Here is a 21,371-nt window from a genome sequence, read left to right as displayed (position 1 = left end):
AAACTGTCAGAAACCGTTTCAGGGAAGCTCATCTGGGTGCTCGTCATCCTCACCAGGGTCTTGACATAACTGCAGTTCGGTGTTGTAACCAACTTCAGTTGGCAAATGCTCATCTTCGATAGCCACTGGTACGCTGGAGAAGTGTGCTCTACGCAGATGAATCCCGGTTTCAACTGTACCGGGCAGATGGCAGACAGCTTTTATGGCGTAGTGTTGGCGAGCGGTTTGCTGATGTCAACGTTGTGAACAGAGTGCCCCATGGTGGCGGTGGGGTTATGGTATGGGAAGGCATAAGCTACAGACAACGAACACAATTGCATTTTATCGATGGCAATTTGAATGCACAGAGATATCGTGATAAGATCCTGAAGCCCATTGTCGTGCCATTCATCCGCTGCCATTGCCTCATGTTTCAGCATGATAATGCACGGCCCCATGTCGCAAGGATCTGTACACAATTCCTGGAAGCTGAAAATGTCCCAGTTCTTCCATGGCCTGCATACTCACCAGACACGTCAACCATTGAGCATGTTTGGGATGATCTGGATCGACATGTACGACAGCGTGTTCCAGTTCCCACCAATATCCAGCAACTTCGCACAGCCATTGAAGAGGAGTGGGACAAAATTCCACAGGCCACAATGAACAGCCTGATCATCTCTATGCGAAGGTGATGTGTCGTGCTGCATGAGGCAAATGGTGGTTACACCAGATACTTACTGGTTTTCTGATACACGCCCCTAACTTTTTTTTTAGGTATCTGTGACCAACAGATGCATACAGTGCATTCGGAAAGTATTCAGACCCCTTCCCTTTTTCCACATTTTGTTATGTTACAGCCTTATTCTAAAATTGATTAAATAAATAAAAATCCTGATCAATCTACACAAAATACCCCATAATGAAAAAGCGAAAACAGGTTTTTAGAAATGTTTGTAAATTTATAAAAAAACGAAATACCTTATTTACATAAGTATTCAGACCCTTTGCTATGAGACTTGAAATTAAGCTCAGGTGCATCCTGTTTCCATTGATCATCTTTGAGATGTTTCTACAACTTCATTGGAGTCCATCTGTGTCACGACTTCCTCCGAAGCTGCCTCCCCTCCTTGTTCGGGCAGGCTTCGGAATTCGTCGTCACCGGCCTTCTAGCCACTGCCGCTCCATATCTCATCATTCCATTTGTCTTGTCTTGTCAATTACACACACCTGGTTCATATTCCCCTCATTAGTATGTGTTTAAGTGTTCCCTCTGCCCCCTTGTCCTTGTGGGTGATTGTTCATTGTGAGGATTAGTAGCTCGGTGGAGCTCAGTATTTTGTATTGCCGGGGTATTTTCCCCGTGTGCATGTTTGTTCCAGTGCGCCTGTTTTGCGCACTGGACTGGTTACGCTGGATTACGGAATAAACTCTGTATACTGTGATTTACCCTCCTGCGCCTGACTCCTTCAAATCACGCATCACAATCTGTGGTAAATTCAATCGATTGGACATGATTTGGAAAGGCCTGTCTATATTAGGTCCAACAGTTGACAGTGCATGTCAGAGCAAAAACCAAGCCATTGAAGGAATTGTCCGTAGAGCTCCGAGACAGTATTGTGTCGAGGCACAGATCTGGGGAAAGATACCAAAAGATTTCTGCAGCATTGAAGGTCCCCAAGAACACGGTGGCCTCCATCATTCTTAAATGGAAGAAGTTTGGAACCACCAAGACTCTTCCTAGAGCTGGCCGCCCGGCCAAACTGAGCAATCGGGGGAGAAGGGCCTTGGTCAGAGAGGTGACCAAGAACCCGATGGTCACTCTGACAGAGCTCCAGAGTTCCTCTGTGGAGATGGGAGAACCTTCCAGAAGGACAACCATCTCTGCAGCACTCCACCAATCAGGCCTTTATGGTAGAGTGGCCAGACGGAAGCCCCTCCTCAGTAAAAGGCACATGACAGCACACTGGTCTGATGAAACCAAGATTGAACTCTTCTGCCTAAATGCCAAGCTTCACATCTGGAGCAAACCTGGCATAATCCCTACGGTGAACATGGTGGTGGCAGCATCATGCTGTGGGGATGTTTTTCAGTGGCAGGGACTGGGAGACTAGTCAGGATCGAGGGAAAGATGAATGGAGAAAAGCACAGATAGTTCCTTGATGAAAACCTGCTCCAGAGCACTCCGGACCTCAGATTGGGGCAAAGGTTCACCTTCCAACAGGACAACAACCCTAAGCATACAGCCATGACAACGCAGGAGTGGCTTCAGGACAAGTCTACGAATGTCCTTGAGTGGCCCAGCCTGAGCCCGGACTTGAACCCGATCGAACATCTCTGGAGAGACCTGAAAATAGCTGTGCAGCGAATCTCCCCATCCAACCTGACAAAGCTTGAGAGGATCTGCAGAGAAGAATGGGAGAAACTCCCCAAATACAGGTGTGCCAAGCTTGTAGCGTCATACCAAAGAAGACTTGAGGCTGCCAAAGGTGCTTCAACAAAGTACTGAGTAAAGGGTCTGAATACTTATGTAAATGTGATATTTTTGTTTTTTTATTTTTAATACATTTGCAAAAAAAACTGTTTTTGCTTTGTCATCATGGGGTATTGAGTGTAGATTGATGAGGGGAAAAAACGATTTAATCCATTTTAGAATAAGGCTGTAACGTAACAAAATGTGAAAAAAAATCAAGGGGTCTGAATACTTTCCGAATGCACTGTATCTGCATTCCCAGTCATGTGAAATCCATAGATTAGGGCCTAATGAAATCATTTCAATTGACCGATTTCCTTACATTAACTGTAACTCAGTAAAATCTTTGAAATTGTTGCATGTTGGGTTGATATTTTTATTCAGTGTATGAAATACCTGTACTGCATATTATTTATATTCAACTCAATATATTCTGAGCCCAAATACTACTTCCAGAAAAAAAGAAAGAAAAGAAAGTAATGAAATGGACTGAAGGTAACACTTTTATGGTAACAATGCAAACCTGATGAGTAAAGCTGAAAGTGTGCAAAGCTGTCATGAAGGCAAAGGGTGGCTATTTGAAGAATCTCAAATATAAAATATATTTTGATTTGTTTAACACTTTTTTTGGTTACTACATGATTCCATATGTGTTATTTCATAGTTTTGATGTCTTCACTATTATTCTACAATGTAGAAAATAGTACAAATAAAGAAAAATCCTTGAAAGAGTAGGTGTTCTAAAACTTTTGACCGGTAGTGTCCAGTGTACATGTAATATATTGATGTGTATGATAATAATGAATCCGAATGTTCTTAAATGATTTTAACTGCTTTAGATCTAGAGGAATAGCGTTGGTGACTATTGTCGCTACCGTCAGCTATAAATTGTCCAAGTAGTTCAGCATTGCTCTTGCCCTTGAGGAAAGACAGTACGCATTAGAGAAAATCACACCACTTTTTATTAATTATGCTTAGCGAATGAGATTATCCATAGCTGTCAGGCTTCACACATTGGATGGGAAGCGGGTGCTTTTCACTTTCCTTGCCATGCCTAATTTCATTATTCTATTAAACATGCTTCATTAACAATGACGGAATTAACCAATTTGCCTGTGGAGTTTTAAAAGAATCACACTGGAATATGATGATGTGATATCAGATTTTATCCTTAGCATGTAATGTACATAATGTGATTCTCCATGTCTAATAGGCTTGGGTTTGGGGTAGCTGTGATCGTGTGATATTAAATTATAAAAAGTGTCAACAGTGCACTACAATAAGACCAAATAGTGTCATTTCATTAGGTTGAGAAGGCAATGAATGGGAGAGAGAAAGTATGTCAACTCAGCCTAATAGCTAACTATAACTAGAGGACTGACTGACTGTAATAGGGGATCCTGTCTCCAGAGATATCTGAGGTAGTGGTATTTGACAGGTGGAGGAAAGCTGCAAATATCAACTGATATGTCTCTACTTCAAGATGGTGAGGGACGTTATTTACCTTCCAGAATACAGTGTCTTTAGAGGTATTGTATTACGCAGAAGGGAAATGTTTCATTTGAAATATGTCTGTATTTGCCTTGCATTCACTATACTGTATTTAGTGAATTAAGTATTGTATACTGTATTTAACAGCATTAAGCTTAAACTCTTACAGAAAGCTTATACAGTTCAGTCCTCGTTTCCTGTGAGGGTATAGTCAGATTAACCTGAATTAAAGCTAAAGGCACATTCAAATCAACATCTTGCTAATGCACATGTAATCCACCCAGAATGGGGATGAACTAAATGCCTAGGCAACTGTCGGCTTGTAATATTCCTGCTTGTGTCAAGTCTTCATGCTAACCCTGACATATACTAGTGTTCTATCTATCATCTTTGCCTTTTAAACTGACAAACTGAGTAAGCATTATCTTCTATCAAGTCACTTAATACTTACGGAGTTCAGAGAGAGAGAGAGATATTAAAACTAGCTAAACATCTGCAGAGGGGTGGTAGGGTTAGGGGGAAATATATATTTTTTAATATATGGGGGATTGGAAATTATGCAGACAATTATATTGTTAGAACCCACAATCTATCTGCAATATTAAAGCTGATCTACCCCCTATAAAATATAATAATAATCAAATTTTAAAAAGCAGCTGCGTGACAAAATACAGTTATTTGTTTTTGTTTCCAGACTAAATTACACCATTAGCTGGAAGAATGCGGGTGAGGAAAGAGCAGGAAAGAGCTTCCCCTGCTGCTCCAGTTTGAAAGCCTTATAATTACATCATTACATATACAGTACAACACATTTTCTCTTTAAGTGGTTTTGGTTCCCATCTCATTCTTTCTGCATTTTATATACTCAAATATCCAAGGGAACTGCAAAGTGTAAGGTCACAGTAAAGTACAGTACCTTCAGAAAGTATTCACACCCCTTGACTTTTTCCACATTTTGTTGGACCAAAAAAAGCAGTATTTTAAAGCATATTACACAGTGCTGCACCAGTAATGTGTTAAACGTCACTGTAGGACTACAGGGAATCTCCTGAGGATAGGACCCTGGATGAATAATGGACAATAGTAAAAAAAAAAAAGGTATTTTATAAAAATCTATTTCTGCTTCAAAATAAAATATGTATGTTTTATTGTCACATACACGGATAGGTTCAGTTAAATGTGTTGTTTTACAGGGTCAGCCATAGTAATACGGTGCCCCTGGAGCAAAGTAGGGTTAAGTGTATGTAACTTCTGAGTGGCGCAGTGGTCTAAGGCACTGCATCGTAGTGCTAACTGTGCCACTAGAGATCCTGGTTCGAATCCAGGCTCTGTCGCAGCCGGCCGCGACTGGGAGACTCATGGGCGGCGCACAATTGGCCCAGCGTCGTCCAGGGTAGGGGAGGGAATGGCCGGCAGGGATGTAGCTCAGTTGATAGAGCATGGTGTTTGCAACGCCAGGGTTGTGGGTTTGATTCCCACGGGGGGGCAGTATTAAAAATATATATGTATTCACTAACTGTAAGTTGCTCTGGATAAGAGCGTCTGCTAAATGACAAAAATGTAAAGTGCCTTGCTCAAAGGCACATCAACTGATTTTTCACCAGCGACCTTTCATTTATTGGCCCAACGGTCTAACCGCTAAGCTACCTGCCGCCTTAAGGAAAACCCTCTGTAGTACTGGTGACTGTAATCGTTTATTATTGCATCACTGTCTTATGTTATGCACAGTAGGCTACTACCCACACTATGAAAGCACCTTCCTATCACTACCTATTTCAGTGTATACACAGTTCATTGCCAGTTTGACAAAGTGTAGAAGTACAGACAAATATGTACACAGGGTGTTTTATCCCTTTTCTGCCTCACTTCTTACAAAGCAATACAAATAATCGCAGCAGTTGTTTTCTTGAATCTGTAGACATCTATACCTACTGGTTGTCTTAAAATATCAATGTGGGAAGCCGAAAGATTCTCATTCAGTTCAGGCACATAGGAAAGCCCTGCACCCTGTTGCCTATTTAGTGCAGTACTTTATGGGCCCTGGTCAAAAGTAGTACCCTATAATAGGAATATGGTGCCATTTGGGACGCACACATTTTGTGGCTGAGTGATTAGTTTACTTATCTCAGCCAGTCCCTGGTTGCCAGTTCTGCTGGGGAGATAAGGATACCTCCTGGACCTCTTTTTCAGAGGTTGAGCAAGTACTGTACCTCATTTCATCTCATAGTGGACACTCCACCTTTTGGCTAAATGCATTGTTTGAGCTAACAGTCTGACCAGAATAAATCCACTGAGCTTTTCCAAAAAGATTTCCAGGAAATCATTGGACTACTTTCTCATTATATGAAAAATGTATGCTGTCGTAAAGTGATCAATATCAGTGAAAAACATATCTGTCATCAAAAGTTAATTTATATGTTTTGATATGTCACTGGTCTCTTCAAAACTGGTACCAGTCATGACATCAAAGACATACAGTGCATTCGGAAAGTATTCAGACCCCTTGACTTTTTCCACATTTTGTTAGGTTACAGCCTTATTCTAAAATTGATTAAATTGTTTCCCCCCACTCATCAATATACACACAATATCCTATAATGACAAAGCAAAAATAGGTTTTTAGAAAATGTTGCAAATGCATACAAAATACAAAACTGAAATATCATATTTACATAAGTATTCAGAACCTTTACTCAGTACTTTGTTGAAGCACCTTTGGCAGAGATTACAGCCTTGAGTCTTCTTGGATATGATGCTACAAGCTTGGTACACCTGTATTTGGTGAGTTTCTCCCATTCTTCTCTGCAGATCCTCTCAAGCTCTGTCAGGTTGGATGGGGAGCGTCGCTGCACAGCTATTTTCAGGTCTCTCCAGAGATGTTCGATCGGGTTCAAGTCCGGGCCCTGGCTGGGCCACTCAAGGACATTCAGAGACTTGTCCCGAAGCCACTCCTGCATTGTCTTGGCTGTGTGCTTAGGGTCATTGTCCTGTTGGAAGGTGAACATTCGCCCCTGTCTGAGGTCCTGAGTGCTCTGGAGCAGGTTTTCATCAGGGATCTCTCTGTACTTTGCTCCGTTCATCTTTCCCTCTATCCTGACTAGTATCCCAGTCCTTGCTGCTGAAAAATATCCCCACAGCATGATGCTGCCACGACGCTTCACTGTAGGGATGGTGTCAGGTTTCCTCCAGATGTGACGCTTGGCATTCAGGCCAAAGAGTTAAATCTTGGTTTCATCAGACCAGAGAATCTTGAGTCCTTTAGGTGCCTTTTGACAAACTCCAAGCGGGCTGTCATGTGCCTTTTACTGAGGAGTGGGTTCCGTCTAGCCATTCTACCATAAAGGCCTGATTGGTGGAGTGCTGCAGAGATGGTTGTCCTTCTGGAAGGTTCTCCCATCTCCACAGAGGAACTCTGGAGCTCTGTCAGAGTGACCATCGGGTTCTTGGTCACCTCTCTGACCAAGGCCCTTCTCCCCCGATTGCTCAGTTTGGCCGGGCGGCCAGCTCTAGGAAGAGTCTTGGTGGTTCCAAACGTCTTCCATTTAAGAATGATGGAGGCCACTGTGTTCTTGGGGACCTTCAATGCTGCAGAAATGTTTTGGTACCCTTCCCCAGATCTGTGCCTCGACACAATCCTGTCTCAGTGCTCTACGGACAATTCCTTCGACCTCATGGCTTGGTTTTTGCTCTGACATGCACTGTCAACTGTGGGACCTTATGTAGACAGGTGTGTACCTTTCCAAATCATGTCCAATCAATTTAATTTACCACAGATGGACTTCAATCAAGTTGTAGAAACATCTCAAGGATGATCAATGGAAACAGGATGCACCTGAGCTCAATTTCGAATCTCATAGCAAAGGGTCTGAATACTTATGTAAATAAGGTATTTCTGTTTTTCATTTTTAATAAATTAGTAAACATTTCTAAAAATCTGTTTTTGCTTTGTCATTATGGGGTGTTTGTAGATTGATGAGGAAATATTTGTATTTAATCAATTTTAGAATAAGGCTGTAACGTAACAAAATGTGTAAAAAGTCAAGGGTTCTGAATACTTTCCAAATACACTGTACATACATATGACTTTATTTTGCACAAACATCAAGACCACAAACATTTCTCCAGTTAAAAATGTGCATATTTGCATTGTTATCATCTTTACAAAATGAGTTTGCTGAGGCAAACATGGTTTCAATATATATACATTCAATTTCCACATTTCAATCCATTTAGTGGATCAAATAAGCATCTCACATTTAATGGCGACAAATTGGTCATAATTTCTCCTCAGTAGAATCCGCCAGCTCAGCAGGGCCAGGTTGGAGTCTGGCTGGGGGAAAGGGAAATGAGGTGGGAAATAAACCATTATGCATCCCAAATGGTACCCTATTCCCTATACAGTGCACTACCTTTGATCAGGGCACATAGGGGATGAAGAGGGGATGGTGGACAAAAGGGCCTGCTGGGTGAAAATATAAAAAATGAAAAAAGTCAGTCACTACTAACACCACCAGTGTATTCTGTTTACCAAGGAGGAAATATCCACAGTGTTGCAAAGATGGTGTTAGGCTTTCCATTTTGAGCTGTGTACTTCTCAAAAAATAGCGCTGGCAATAGGGCTATAGGTCCAAAATATTTTTGCTATTTTCACTGTGGGAATTATGAGTGCAATAGCTGGTGGTGGCGTGAAAGGGCTGGGCTTTGATTAATACATACATTATACATGGGAGCAGAGCTTGGCCCTCACTGTCCAATCAATGCGTTTCATGGCTTAATTCTGCATGCAGTTATCTTAAGTTCCGTAGTCTATTGACGGTCTTTGCATTGTCATCTCCAATTCAGCTGGGGGCACAATTCTCTTCCTAGTCCATTGTGGATAGATACAGTTTATTAAATAGCATAGGCTACAGTAATGAGTAATAGCAGCAGTAAAAAAATTTTTTGTTGAAGTCAACATAGCTTCAATGAGTATAGGCCCATTTACGCATCGCACTTCTCCTCAAATAAAAAAACTAGGCTCCTGTAAATGGTGTTGTATGTGTGAAGCACATATCGTTATATGGCGTTATAGGACTGAATAATTTGAATATGTTTGGATGTGCGCGATACAAGCTGAATGGAGTAACCTATGCACTGCAGGTAGGCCTATGTGAATTCTGAATAATGCAAAAGCATGAGCGAGTAGACCATTTAGAAACCTTTAATGGATAGGCTATTTGGCTAATGCATGGTCAGGATAAGAAAGACAAAACAGACGCATTGCTGTTGAACCATCTTTAGTTATAGTAGGGTAGCGTATAAGGGCTTGTTTTTTAATCAAACTAAACGAGAAAAAAAAAGCAATTGTTAAAGGGAAATAATTTCAATATTTCTAAATACGAGTGTCACTGGATCGTCTCATCTCTTATTCCATGACGGGCATTTTATGCACATCCAAAACAATAACAGGAGCTGGCTAAAATAATGTACAATAGCCTACATAGATAAAAAGGGGATGCTCCCAAACTTAATCTTCTAATAAATCTTTGGTGATTTTGATTTACTTCAAAGCGGTCTCACAAGCCAACCCCTTTATAATAGTCGTGACTACTTGGTGAATGCATTGGGCAGGACAAAAAAAACGGCCTTAATTAAGAGGGGAGTATGATTGGTTTTTATTAAAATGAAACGAAATGGGGGAAAAACATTACGGGCACAAAAAGCACATCTCTCTTGTTCCATGTGCATATGGGCACTGTGTATCAGGGCTGTATAGGCTGTCAAAATCCATTCTATAACCAACCTCGTTACCACTAAAACCAGCTTTTGGTTGGTCTTAAATATTTTTAAGGAAGAACACACCTCAGATATTGCCACCCCTTCCACCTCAGCGCAAGCGAGCTCATTTAAGACAGGTAAATTACAAATCCTGGCGCTAGGGTTTGAAAATAGGAGCACGCCGGCTTTAACACGCTTTAAAAGGTCGAACTTGCAAACGAGCCTGGTGACCCTGACCAAACTTCAAAACAACTTGGACCAATTTTGAAAGTTTTTCTCAATCCAGTTGGTCTTTTCCCATTGTAGTGAGGGTTTGAGATTTTTGTCTCTATCGAACCAGAGAGAGGTGATGGAACAATCATCTGACAACCTCCTTTCATTTACCTGTGAACCGCCTCTCTGAGGAAACCAGCACACTCATGTAACACGAATGAAACTATGAAACTGACACAATTGGCTAGGCTCCTGTCTGCCAAAAGTCTCCACTGAGAGAGTGACATCAAATGAAGATAGCAGGGGGAAAGCAGCCTGTCATGGTTAGGAGCCAAAGGGAGGTCTGTGGGCTTCCTTTGATGCCACTTTTCCCAAACTCATTTTATAACTAATACATAATAAACTACAAACTATTCATGTAGTTGTGATGTTTGGAGTTCACAAGCAGGTTGTTCCCATCAGCAGTGGTCAGATAAACAGGAAGTGAACTTCATAATATTATTCTCAGAGAGAGGAGGAGCCATATTACCACACACATCAACATAGGACTCTATTAAATCAGTTTGAACAGGTTGTTATGTACCAGACATTATACAATGAACATAATGAACCTTGAAAACCTCAGATAAAATTTTTTATTTCCAGTTTAGTCGGTACTTAAGAGAAAAATCAGGGGCCGTATGCAATAAGTATCTCAGAGTAGGAGTGCTGATCTAGGATCAGGTACCTCACTGTCCATGAAATCTTATTAATTGTGATTTAAAAGGCTAAACTGATCCCAAATCAGCAGTCCTACTCTGAGACACTTGATACATAAGGCCCTTGTCACGGATTCTGCAGAGGCTGCCCCTCCTCCTTGCTCGGGCAGGCTGCGGCGTTCGTCGTCACCGGAATACTAGCTACTGACGATCTATGTTATATGGTGGTCCTCTGTAGCTCAGCTGGTAGAGCACGGCGCTTATAACGCCAAGGTAGTGGGTTCGATCCCCGGGACCACCCATACACAAAAAAAAAAAATAATATGTATGCACGCATGACTGTAAGTCGCTTTGGATAAAAGCGTCTGCTAAATGGCATATTATATTTATATTTATTTATATGTGTCTATGTTGCACCTGTTGTCTATGTCACACACCTGTTTCCCATTTATGTAATCATGCCTACCCTATTTAACCCAGTGGCTCCCAATGTGTCTTGTGCGTGGTTGTTTTTCGTTTCGTGTGTCGTTTGGTGAGCGGGTTAGTTCCTTCCTGCGTGAAGGTATTGCTGTGTTGTTTTCTTTACTCAAGTTCAGTAAAGTATGTTTCCTTGAGTTCTGTGTCCTGCGCCTGACTTCAATCCACCGCATTACACTGACACTCGTTACAGAACCACGCACCATCTATGGAGTCAGCAGGTACAGCTCGTCAGTCCGAATCTATGGAGGAACGTTTTCAACGACAGGAGAGTGTCATCCAGGCGCTTGGCAGCGCCACGGAGAGGGTGATGAACACGATGGATCGTTGGGAGAGAGGTGGCCTTCCCACACCTCCTCCAACCACTCTACCACCCATACCACAGTCCACCTCTTCTCCACCTGGGCCCAGTGGGATTCGGCTCTCGCTACCGAGGGCATATGACGGTACACCAGCCGGGTGTCAGGGTTTCCTGCTCCAGGTAGAGCTCTACCTGGCAACCATCCACCCGGCACCCTCGGGATACGAGAGCGTGTCCGCCCTCATCTCCTGTCTGTCGGGGAAGGCGCTCGAGTGGGCCAACACCGATTGAGGAGGAATTGACGCTGCATCAGTCCGCTACGAGGAGTTCACCCGCCGCTTCCGGGTGGTATTCGATCATCCACCAGAGGGGAGAGCGGCGGGCGAGCGTCTGTTCCACCTACGACAGGAGAGGAGGAGCGCCCAGGATTTTGCGCTGGAGTTCAGGACATTGGCAGCCAGCGTGGGATGGAATGAGAGGGCCCTGATCGACCACTATCAGTGCAGCCTAAGGGAGGACATTCGGCGGGAACTGGCCTGCAGGGATACCAATCTCAATCTGGACCAACTGGTGGAGATGTCCATCAGGCTGGATAACCTGTTGGAGACCCGCGGACGTTCTGATCAGGGCTCATTCATTCCATCCCCCAGCACCTCCGACTCTACCCCCATGGAGCTCGGAGGTGCTGCACTTAGGGAGACCAGAAGAGGGGCCGTCCCCTGCACCAACTGTGGCCGCAGAGGACACACTGCGGTCGGTGCTGGGGAGGGTCCCTAGGGAGTCGAGGCAGTAAGCAGAGCACTGGTCGATCATCTCAGGTGAGTAGGCACCCGATTCACCCAGAGATCCCTGTTGGTCAGTTGTTTATAGAGGTTGTGTTTCCGGAGTTTTATCCTCATTCCCAGCATAAGGCGCTAGTTGATTCAGGCGCAGCTAGGAATTTTATTGATAGTCAATATTCTCTTAGGTTAGGGATCCCTACTGTTCGTGTTGATGTGCCTTTTCCTGTCCACGCATTAGATAGTCGCCCGCTAGGGTCAGGTCTAATCAGGGAGGTTACCGCACCACTCTCTATGAGAACGCAGGGGGGTCATGAGGAGAGGATTAGTCTCTTTCTGATTGATTCTCCTGCGTATCCTGTGGTGTTGGGACTTCCCTGGTTAACCACTCATGATCCCACTATGTCCTGAAAACAGAGGGCTCTCAAGGGATGGTCCAGTCAGTGCTCGGGGAGGTGTGTAGGCTATGGAAACATATGTCTCCGAATCGCTGAGACAGGGTAAGCATTTCACTGTAATGTCTGCACCTGTTGTATTCGGAGCATGTGGCCAATAAAATTTGATTTGATTTGATTTGACATTCGGCCTTCCACTTCACCTGTTTCCTTGAGTTTCTTTTTCGTTGAAGAAGAAGGATGGTAGGTTACGCCCGTGCATTGATTACCGTGGGCTTAATCAGATCACTGTCAAGTACAGCTATCCCTTACCTCTGATAGCATGTATGACGGAATCAATGCACGGGGCGCGCTTCTTCACAAAATTGGATCTCAGGTGCGCGTACAATCTGGTGCGTATTCGGGAGGGAGATGAGTGGAAGACGGCTTTCAGCACTACCTCAGGACACTATGAGTACCTCGTCATGCCATATGGGAAGATGAATGCTCCATCAGTCTTCCAAGCCTTCGTCGATGAGTTTTTCAGGAATCTGCACGGACAGGGTGTAGTGGTGTATATTGATGACATCCTCATATACTCCGCTACACGGGCCGAGCATGTGTCCCTGGTGCGTAAGGTACTTGGATGACTGTTGAAGCATGACCTATATGCCAAGGCAGAGAAATGCCTGTTCTTTCAGGAGTCCATCTCCTTCCTAGGGTACCACATGTCCGCGTCTGGGGTGAAAATGGAGAGTGACCACATTTCGGCCGTGCGTAATTGGCCGACTCCAACCACGGTGAAGGAGGTGCAGCAATTTTTGGGATTTGCCAATTACTACCGGAGGTTTATCCGGGGCTTTGGTCAGGTAGCGGCTCCCATTACCTCATTGCTGAAGGGGGGAATGGTGTGTTTGCGGTGGTCAGCTGAGGCGGACAGGGCTTTCAATCGTCTGAAGAGCCTGTTTACCTCGGCTCTATTGCTGGCTCATCCGGATCCCTCCTTGGCTTTCACGGTTGAGGTGGACGCGTCGGAGGCTGGGATAGGTGCTGTACTTTCCCAGCGCTCGGGCACACCACCCAAGCTCCGCCCCTGTGCGTTCTTTTCTAAGAAGCTCAGTCCGGCGGAGCGCAACTATGATGTGGGGGACCAAGAGCTGTTGGCCGTGGTCCAAGCCCTGAAAACGTGGAGACATTGGCTTGAGGGGGCTAACCACCCTTTTCTCATTTTGACTGACCACCGCAATCTGGAGTACATCCAGGTGGCGAAGAGATTAAACCCTCGCCAGGCAAGGTGGTCAATGTTTCTCACTAGTTTTTGTTTCACCCTTTCGTACAGGCCAGGTTCCCAGAATGCTAAGGCAGATGCTCTGACCGACTGTATGACACGGAGGGGAGTTCCGTGGAGCCCACTCCCATTCTTCCGGCGTCGTGTCTGGTGGCACCGGTGGTGTTGGAGGTTGCGTAACGAACCCACTCCTCCCCAGTGTCCAGAGGGTCGTGTGTACGTTCCGCTGGCGGTCCGCGATCGGTTGATCTATTGGGCTCACACGTCACCCTCCTCTGGTCATCCTGGTATCGGTCGGACAGTGCATTGTCTTAGTGGGAAGTACTGGTGGCCCACCTTAGCTAAGGACGTGAGGGTTTATGTTTCTTCCTGCTCGGTGTGCGCCCAGTGTAAGGCTCCTAGACTCCTGCCCAGAGGGAAATTGCAACCCCTACCCGTTTCACAACGACTGTGGTCCCACCTATCGGTGGATTTCGTGACGGATCTTCCTCCCTCACAAGGGAATACCACGATCCTGGTCGTTGTGGATCGGTTTTCTAAGTCGTGCTGCCTCATTCCTCTGCCCGGTCTCCCTACGGCCCTACAGACTGCTGAGGCCCTATTTACACACGTCTTCCGGCACTATGGGATACCTGAGGATATAGTGTCTGATTGGGGTTCCCAGTTCACCTCGAGGGTTTGGAGGGCGTTCATGGAACGTCTGGGAGTCTCGGTCAGCCTTACCTCAGGGTCTCACCATGAAGTAACGGGCAGGTGGAGAGAGTCAACCAGGAGGTGGGTAGTTTTCTGTGGTCGTATTGCCAGGACCGGCGGGGGGAGTGGTCGGCGTTCCTCCCCTGGGCAGAGATAGCCCAAAACCCACTCCGCCACTCCTCCACTAACCTTACTCCCTTCCAGTGTGTATTAGGTTATCAGCCGGTTCTGGCACCATGGCATCAGAGCCAGATCGAGGCACCTGCGGTGGATGAATGGTTTCGGCGCTCGCAGGAGACCTGGAACGCTGCCCATGTGCGCCTGCAGCGGGCCATCGGGCAGCAGAAGGTGAGTGCCGACCGCCACCGCAGTGAGGCTCCGGGGGACCGGGTCTGGCTCTCGACCCGAAATCTGCCCCTTCGCTTGCCCTTCCGGAAACTGTCACGGATTCTGCCGAGGCTGCCCCTCCTCCTTGCTCGGGCAGGCTACTGCCGATCTATGTTATATATGTCACACACCTGTTTCCCATTTGTTTAATCACGCCTACCCTATTTAACCCAGTGGCTCCCAATGTGTCTTGTGCGTGGTTGTTTTTCGTTTCGTGTGTCGTTTGGTGAGCGGGTTAGTTCCTTCCTGCATGAAGGTATTGCTGTGTTGTTTTCTTTACTCAAGTTCAGTAAAGTACGTTTCCTCGAGTTCTGTGTCCTGCGCCTGATTTTGATCCACCGCATTACACTGACACTCGTTACAGCCCTGGATCTTCTTAAAAACAGCCCACCCATCTAATCTGCAGTCATAACTTTGAACTATAGATGACGATATCTCATAAACTCCACTCAACCAAAGGCTCAGAGCCAGTCAAGCAGTGAGATGTCTGATATCTGAGCACACCTTCATCACGACAGGCAGATCACACGCATCCTGTTCCACTGTGGAGGAAAGTGCAAGCCTTCCACTTGACTCCCTTTAGCTTGATAGCCCTTAGCAGAGACATCAAATCAAATTAATCATACAGTCCATCAAATCAAACAAACACAGACAAAAGCTGTTCAAAAACTAAACCCACAGCTGACAATAAACACTTGGAACTGAATGATGAAAATATTTCCTAAAACATATGGTGATGTGAAATAAATTGCGATTGAGGATAATAACAATGGCATAGTGTGGCACAAATCTGTGGCTCTCCGATGATACAACAGCTGTGAAAATGTCCCCATTTCAACTAGTAACACCACTGACTGCTTGTCTGCCTCTTCATCAAACCAAATACTATATTTCCTCTAATCTATGTTGCCTTGTGGCAGCATTTCAGTGGAATCAATGAAAAAGGCTTTAATGGACCTTTTTTCTTTTTGCAAAACAATAGCACTCTCTCAAATGATCTACTCACTGAACATATTTAAGATATTGTTATGGGTTTCTTTACTACAGTTTATGGTTCATGAATACTATAACATCAAATACAATAAGAGTAATAGTCTGTTTCAGTTATCGTCTCTTGACAGTGTTACTGTGCAGTGGACTGTAATAATTTCAGCTGTATTATATTGGTGTCAATATGGACTTAAAGTTGACTGGTTTCCCTGATGCATTAAATTAGATTAAAACATTCCTTCATGCTGATTCATAGACAGATCAGACAGTCTGTCTGTCTGGCCATCAGTCTTTTAAAGAATGCTGTTATGTCTGGTTTCACTGCAACTTAATTACCAACAAAGCTAAATGCAGACCTGACATTTTTACATTAGTCATGGTATAAGTGTTCCCTCTGTTTCCTTGTCTGTGTGGGTGATTATTTATTGTGGAGGTTTGTGAAGCTCAGTGGAGCTCGTGTATTGTGTATCAACAGGAGTATTTTCCAGTGCGCCTGTTTTGTGCCCTGTAGTGTGTTTGACGCATTTCTGCGTAAACCTTTATTTTGCGTATTAAAGCCTGCGCCTGACTTCTTCAACACCACCTCATCACAGAATCACCCACCCCTTGACGCGCGGCTCCAGCAGCGCGCCAACCCCGGCCTTGGGGACGGCCAGGAGGACGCGGAGCAGGGCGAGCCGGATGGCGACGGTGGAAATCCCGTAACATGGAGGGATCGAGGATATCCCTCACCGGAACCCAGCACCGTTCCTCCGGACCGTACCCCTCCCACTCCACGAGGTACTGAAGGCCCCCACCCGACGCCTCGAATCCAGGATGGAACGGACAGAGTACGCCGGGGCCCCCTCGATGCCCAGAGTAAGGCACCTATGCACCTCCCAGCTGGTAAGTTACAACCTTTACCAGTTCTACATCGACCATGGTCTCACCTAAGTGTTGATTTTCTAACTGATCTTCCCCTCTCCCAAGGTAACACCACCATCCTGGTCGTTGTGGACCGCTTTTCTAAAGCCTGCCGCCTCCTTCCTCTGCCCGGTCTCCCCACGGCTCTGCAAACTGCAGAGGCCCTGTTTACACACGTCTTCCGGCACTACGGGGTACCAGAGGATATAGTGTCTGACCGAGGTCCCCAATTCACGTCCAAGGTCTGGAAGGTGTTCATGGAACGTCTGGAGGTCTCGGTCAGCCTGACCTCTGGGTTCCACCCCGAGAGTAATGGGCAGGTGGAACGGGTAAATCAGGACGTGGGTAGGTTCCTGCGGTCCTACTGCCAGGACCGGCCGGGGGAGTGGTCGGTGTTCTTGCCATGGGCAGAATATGCCCAGAACTCTCTCCGCCACTCCTCCACTAACCTAACGCCTTTCCAGTGTATTCTAGGTTACCAACCAGTTATGGCACTGTGGCACCAGAGCCAGACCGAGGCTCCTGCGGTGGATGACTGGTTTCGGTGCGCAGAGGAGACGTGGGATGCTGCCCACATTCACCTCCAATGCGCCGTGTGTCGTCAGAAGGCCAACGCTGACCGCCACCGCAGTGAGGCCCCCGTCTTTGTACCGGGGGATCGGGTCTGGCTCTCGACCCGGAATCTGCCCCTCCGCCTGCCCTGCTGGAAGCTGAGCCCGTGGTTTGTGGGGCCGTTCAGTCCTGAGGAGAGTCAACGAGGTCACTTATAGGTTATTACTTCCCCCTGTTTACCGTATTAACCCCTCGTTTCATGTGTCTCTCCTCAGGCCGGTGGTAGCTGGTCCGCTCCAGGAGGCTGAGGTGCGGGAGGTCCCTCCGCATCCTCTGGACATCGAGGGGGCCCCGGCTTACTCTGTCCACTCCATCCTGGATTCGAGGCATCGGGTGGGGGGCCTTCAGTACCTCGTGGAGTGGGAGGGGTACGGTCCGGAGGAACGGTGCTGGGTTCCGGTGAGGGATATCCTCGATCCCTCCATGTTACGGGATTCCCACCGTCGCCATCCGGCTCGCCCTGCTCCGCGTCCTCCAGGCCGTCCCCGAGGCCGGGGTCGGCGCGCAGCTGGAGCCGCGCGTCACCGAGGCTGCCTCCCCTCCTTGTTCGGGCAGGTTTCGGTTTCGGCGTTCGGCGTCACCGGCTTACTAGCTACTGTCGAACCATTTATCATCACTCCATTTGTCTTATCTTCAATCACACACACCTGGTCCTTATTCCCTCATTAGTCAAGGTATAAGTGTTCCCTCTGTTTCCTTGTCTGTGTGGGTGATTGTTTATTGTGGAGGTTTGTGAAGCTCGGTGGAACTTGTGTATTGTGTATCGACGGGAGTATTTTCCCGTGTGCCTTGTATTTTCCAGTGCGCCTGTTTTGTGCCTTGGAGTGTGTTTGACCCATTTCTGCGTAAACCTGTATTTTGCGTATTAAAGCCTGTTATTCTGTGATTTACCCTCCTGTGCCTGACTTCTTCAACACCACCTCATCACAGTCACTCAACGTCAACAAAACAAAGGAGATGATCGTGGACTTCAGGAAACAGCAGATGGTGCACCCCCCCTATCCACATTGACGGGACCGCACTGGAGAAGGTGGAAAGCTTCAAGTTCCTTGGCGTACACATCACTGACAAACTGAAATGGACCACCCACACAGACAGTGTGGTGAAGAAGGCGCAACAGAGCCTCTTCAACCTCAGGAGGCTGAAGAAATTCGGCTTGGCACTGAAAACCCTCACAAACCTTTACAGATGCACAATTGAGAGCATCCTGTCGGGCTGTATCACTGCCTGTTACGGCAACTGCACCGCCCACAACTGCAAGGCTCTCCAGAGGGTGGTGCGGTCTGCACAACACATTAACGGGGGCAAACTACCCGCCCTTCAGGACACCTACAGCACCCGATGTCACAGGAAGGCCAAAAAGATCATCAAGTACATCAACCACCCGAGCCACTGCCTGTTCACCCCGCTATCATCCAGAAGGCGAGGTCAGTACAGGTGTATCGAAGCTGGGACCGAGAGACTGAAAAACAGCTTCTATCTCAAGGCCATCAGACTGTTAAACAGCCATCACTAGCACATTAGAGGCTGCTGCCTATAGACATAGACTAGAAATCACTGGCCACTAAGAAATGGAACACTAGCCACTTGAATAATGTTTACATATCTTGCATTACTCATCTCATATGTATATACTGTATTCTATACTATTCTACTGTATCTTAGTCCATGCCGCTCTGACATCGCTCATCCATATATGTATATATTCTTAATTCATTCCTTACTTAGATTTGTGTGTATTGGGTATATGTTGTGAAATTGTTAGATATTACTTGTTAGATATTACTGCACTGTTGGAGCTAGAAGCACAAGCATTTCACTATACCCGCAATAACATATCTGCTAAACACGTGTATGTGACCAATACAATTTTATTTTATTTGATATTAACAGTATTGCACTTTTCATGTAGTCTACTTTTTGGCCAGCTAATAGCCTAACCACCGATCGAGCAACAATATGGACTAAACGTTTAAATCCTGTTGCTGCATGATTATTTTGCAGTATAGGTCAAATTAAGATCCTACATCTGTAATGTAACTTTATATCAAAATAGCAATCAAATCAACAAATATCGATACAAATCATCATAATACATTTTGTTGAAAACAACAGATGACAGAAATAGTAAACAACAGCTGTTGTTCCATGTTGTTCCATAATGTTAATCTGTCCTGAATAAAGGACAATATTGCACAACTTTCCCAAATAACCAAGTACAGTATACAGTACTGAATAGTCCCCATACTCTCTGCATAAGGAATGTGAGAGAATAATCAATTGTCAGTAATTTATCAAATGTATTCTGTTAATGATCAAAACATTATTGTCTTTAAAGAAAACTTTAATGATATCCAAGAAAAGTTCCAAGGTCATATATTTGTCTCATAATTTGAATATTTATATAGCCTACTCAAATGTTTACCACATCCCACATTCAAAAGAGAAATATACACCCGCACCCACAACCCTTCTGTCAACATATCAATTCAAAATAACCTTTTAGTTAAATCATTACAACAAACTACCTCAATAGAAGACCACTGATTATTTTGAAGTCTGCACTAAAAGTAGTGCACTAATGGGAATAGGGTATCATTTTGGGCGCATGCAATGCATTCACTCCATGTATCATTATACACTCTCCCATCAATTCACCTTGAGCAGCAAAAGGCTAATAGGTCGTACATGGAATGGAAAAGGTTTAGGCACTTTGAATAAGCATAGGTTTTAATACAAAGCCCCTTATGAAATAATCTGCAGCATTTTCTGAGGATTAGTGTGTCAAGAACAATGGCAGTGCAGTGTAATCCTAAAATGTTGACCTGTTGCCAAGAGGACAATATAAATGATTGTCAGGGCTTTCATGACAATGAGAGTGAATTTAAATAACAGGAGATAGAGGGGGAGAACTATCAAAATCCATTAAAATTATTGGTCAAAGCATTCCATTGATTGGAGTATGCCTATTTTATACAATCCTTTCTAATCAATTCAGGACCAAAGACACTTACAGTTCAATAATATGAGAATCAAAATTCAACCCACAGTGCATTTTTTCTGTTGCCTCCAATATGAGGAGATCAATTAATAAACATTTATATCACTTCACTCCTTGTAGAAATGAGTTGTGCATGTGCTGCACAGATACTTGGTTTTACAGTGTGGTATGATCCTATTTGTAATAATGTAGGCTACATTTTATGACCACTGGCAATCCTTAAACCTCCAGCATAACATAAAGATATTTTCCAATAACGATGCAGTGACAAAATATTCCTGCGTTTATTTCAGGCTTTCTGATTTTATCTTACAAAGAAACCCTCAAGGCAAACTTGATAATCTCAATGAAGGGTTGATTCTGTGATCTTCTGTCTACATTCAACTCACGGCGACAACTCATAATTTGACCACAACAAGTTGTCTACTGACCTTTTCTGGTCGACCTCCTCCTGTTCCTCCTTTTGAACTGGCTTCTCAGCTCACAGTCTGAAGTTCCCATAGTTCGGGTGCTGTTTCCAAGTACCGCAGCCATGAGGTACACGAAGAGACTCCTGCAGTCTTCCTGGAATGCCTTCCCCTGGTTGAGAACTGGTGAAATTAGAAGTAGAGACTATACAAGCAAAGTCCAGGACTATTTCACTGGAGAGCCTTGGTGACAGTGTGTGAGGTTTACCGCCGGAATCTCCCTGCTGCTGTGTTTGGGTGCCACCTACATTCTTGCTGACAGCCTTTTTAGAAAGTGACATCATGTAGACTGGAGAGGCGAACCACCACACGCCCCACGGGGGCTAACCGCTGTATTTAGCTCTTATGCAAAGTGATGCATGCTTTCTTCCCCGATTAAAAACTAACAACAATATGCAAAGACAGCAACAAAGACAACAACAAAGACTTTTACGCACAAGAAGGCAACACGTTTATGCTGTCTTTGGGAATGGAATGTGCGCAGTTGT

The 21,371-nt window shown here is 45.1% G+C and overlaps 1 protein-coding gene across 1 annotated transcript in view; it reads right to left on the bottom strand.

Annotated features, from left to right (window-relative positions):
* LOC121534614 (double-stranded RNA-specific editase B2-like) overlaps nucleotides 1-21,132 on the bottom strand; it is a 37,998-nt gene extending 16,866 nt beyond the window's left edge. Inside the window, exon 1 of the mRNA XM_041841190.2 lies at nucleotides 20,848-21,132. Coding sequence (XP_041697124.2) covers nucleotides 20,848-20,950 — 103 coding nt within the window. The 5' untranslated portion in view covers nucleotides 20,951-21,132. The remainder of the gene's footprint in view (nucleotides 1-20,847) is intronic.
* Between the last annotated feature and the right edge of the window lie 239 nt (nucleotides 21,133-21,371).

The sequence above is a fragment of the Coregonus clupeaformis genome, chromosome 21, assembly GCF_020615455.1.
Source record: "Coregonus clupeaformis isolate EN_2021a chromosome 21, ASM2061545v1, whole genome shotgun sequence".
Classification (NCBI taxonomy): domain Eukaryota; kingdom Metazoa; phylum Chordata; class Actinopteri; order Salmoniformes; family Salmonidae; genus Coregonus; species Coregonus clupeaformis.
Note: the sequence above shows the minus strand (reverse complement) of the source record. Positions and strands in the feature narration are given on the sequence as shown.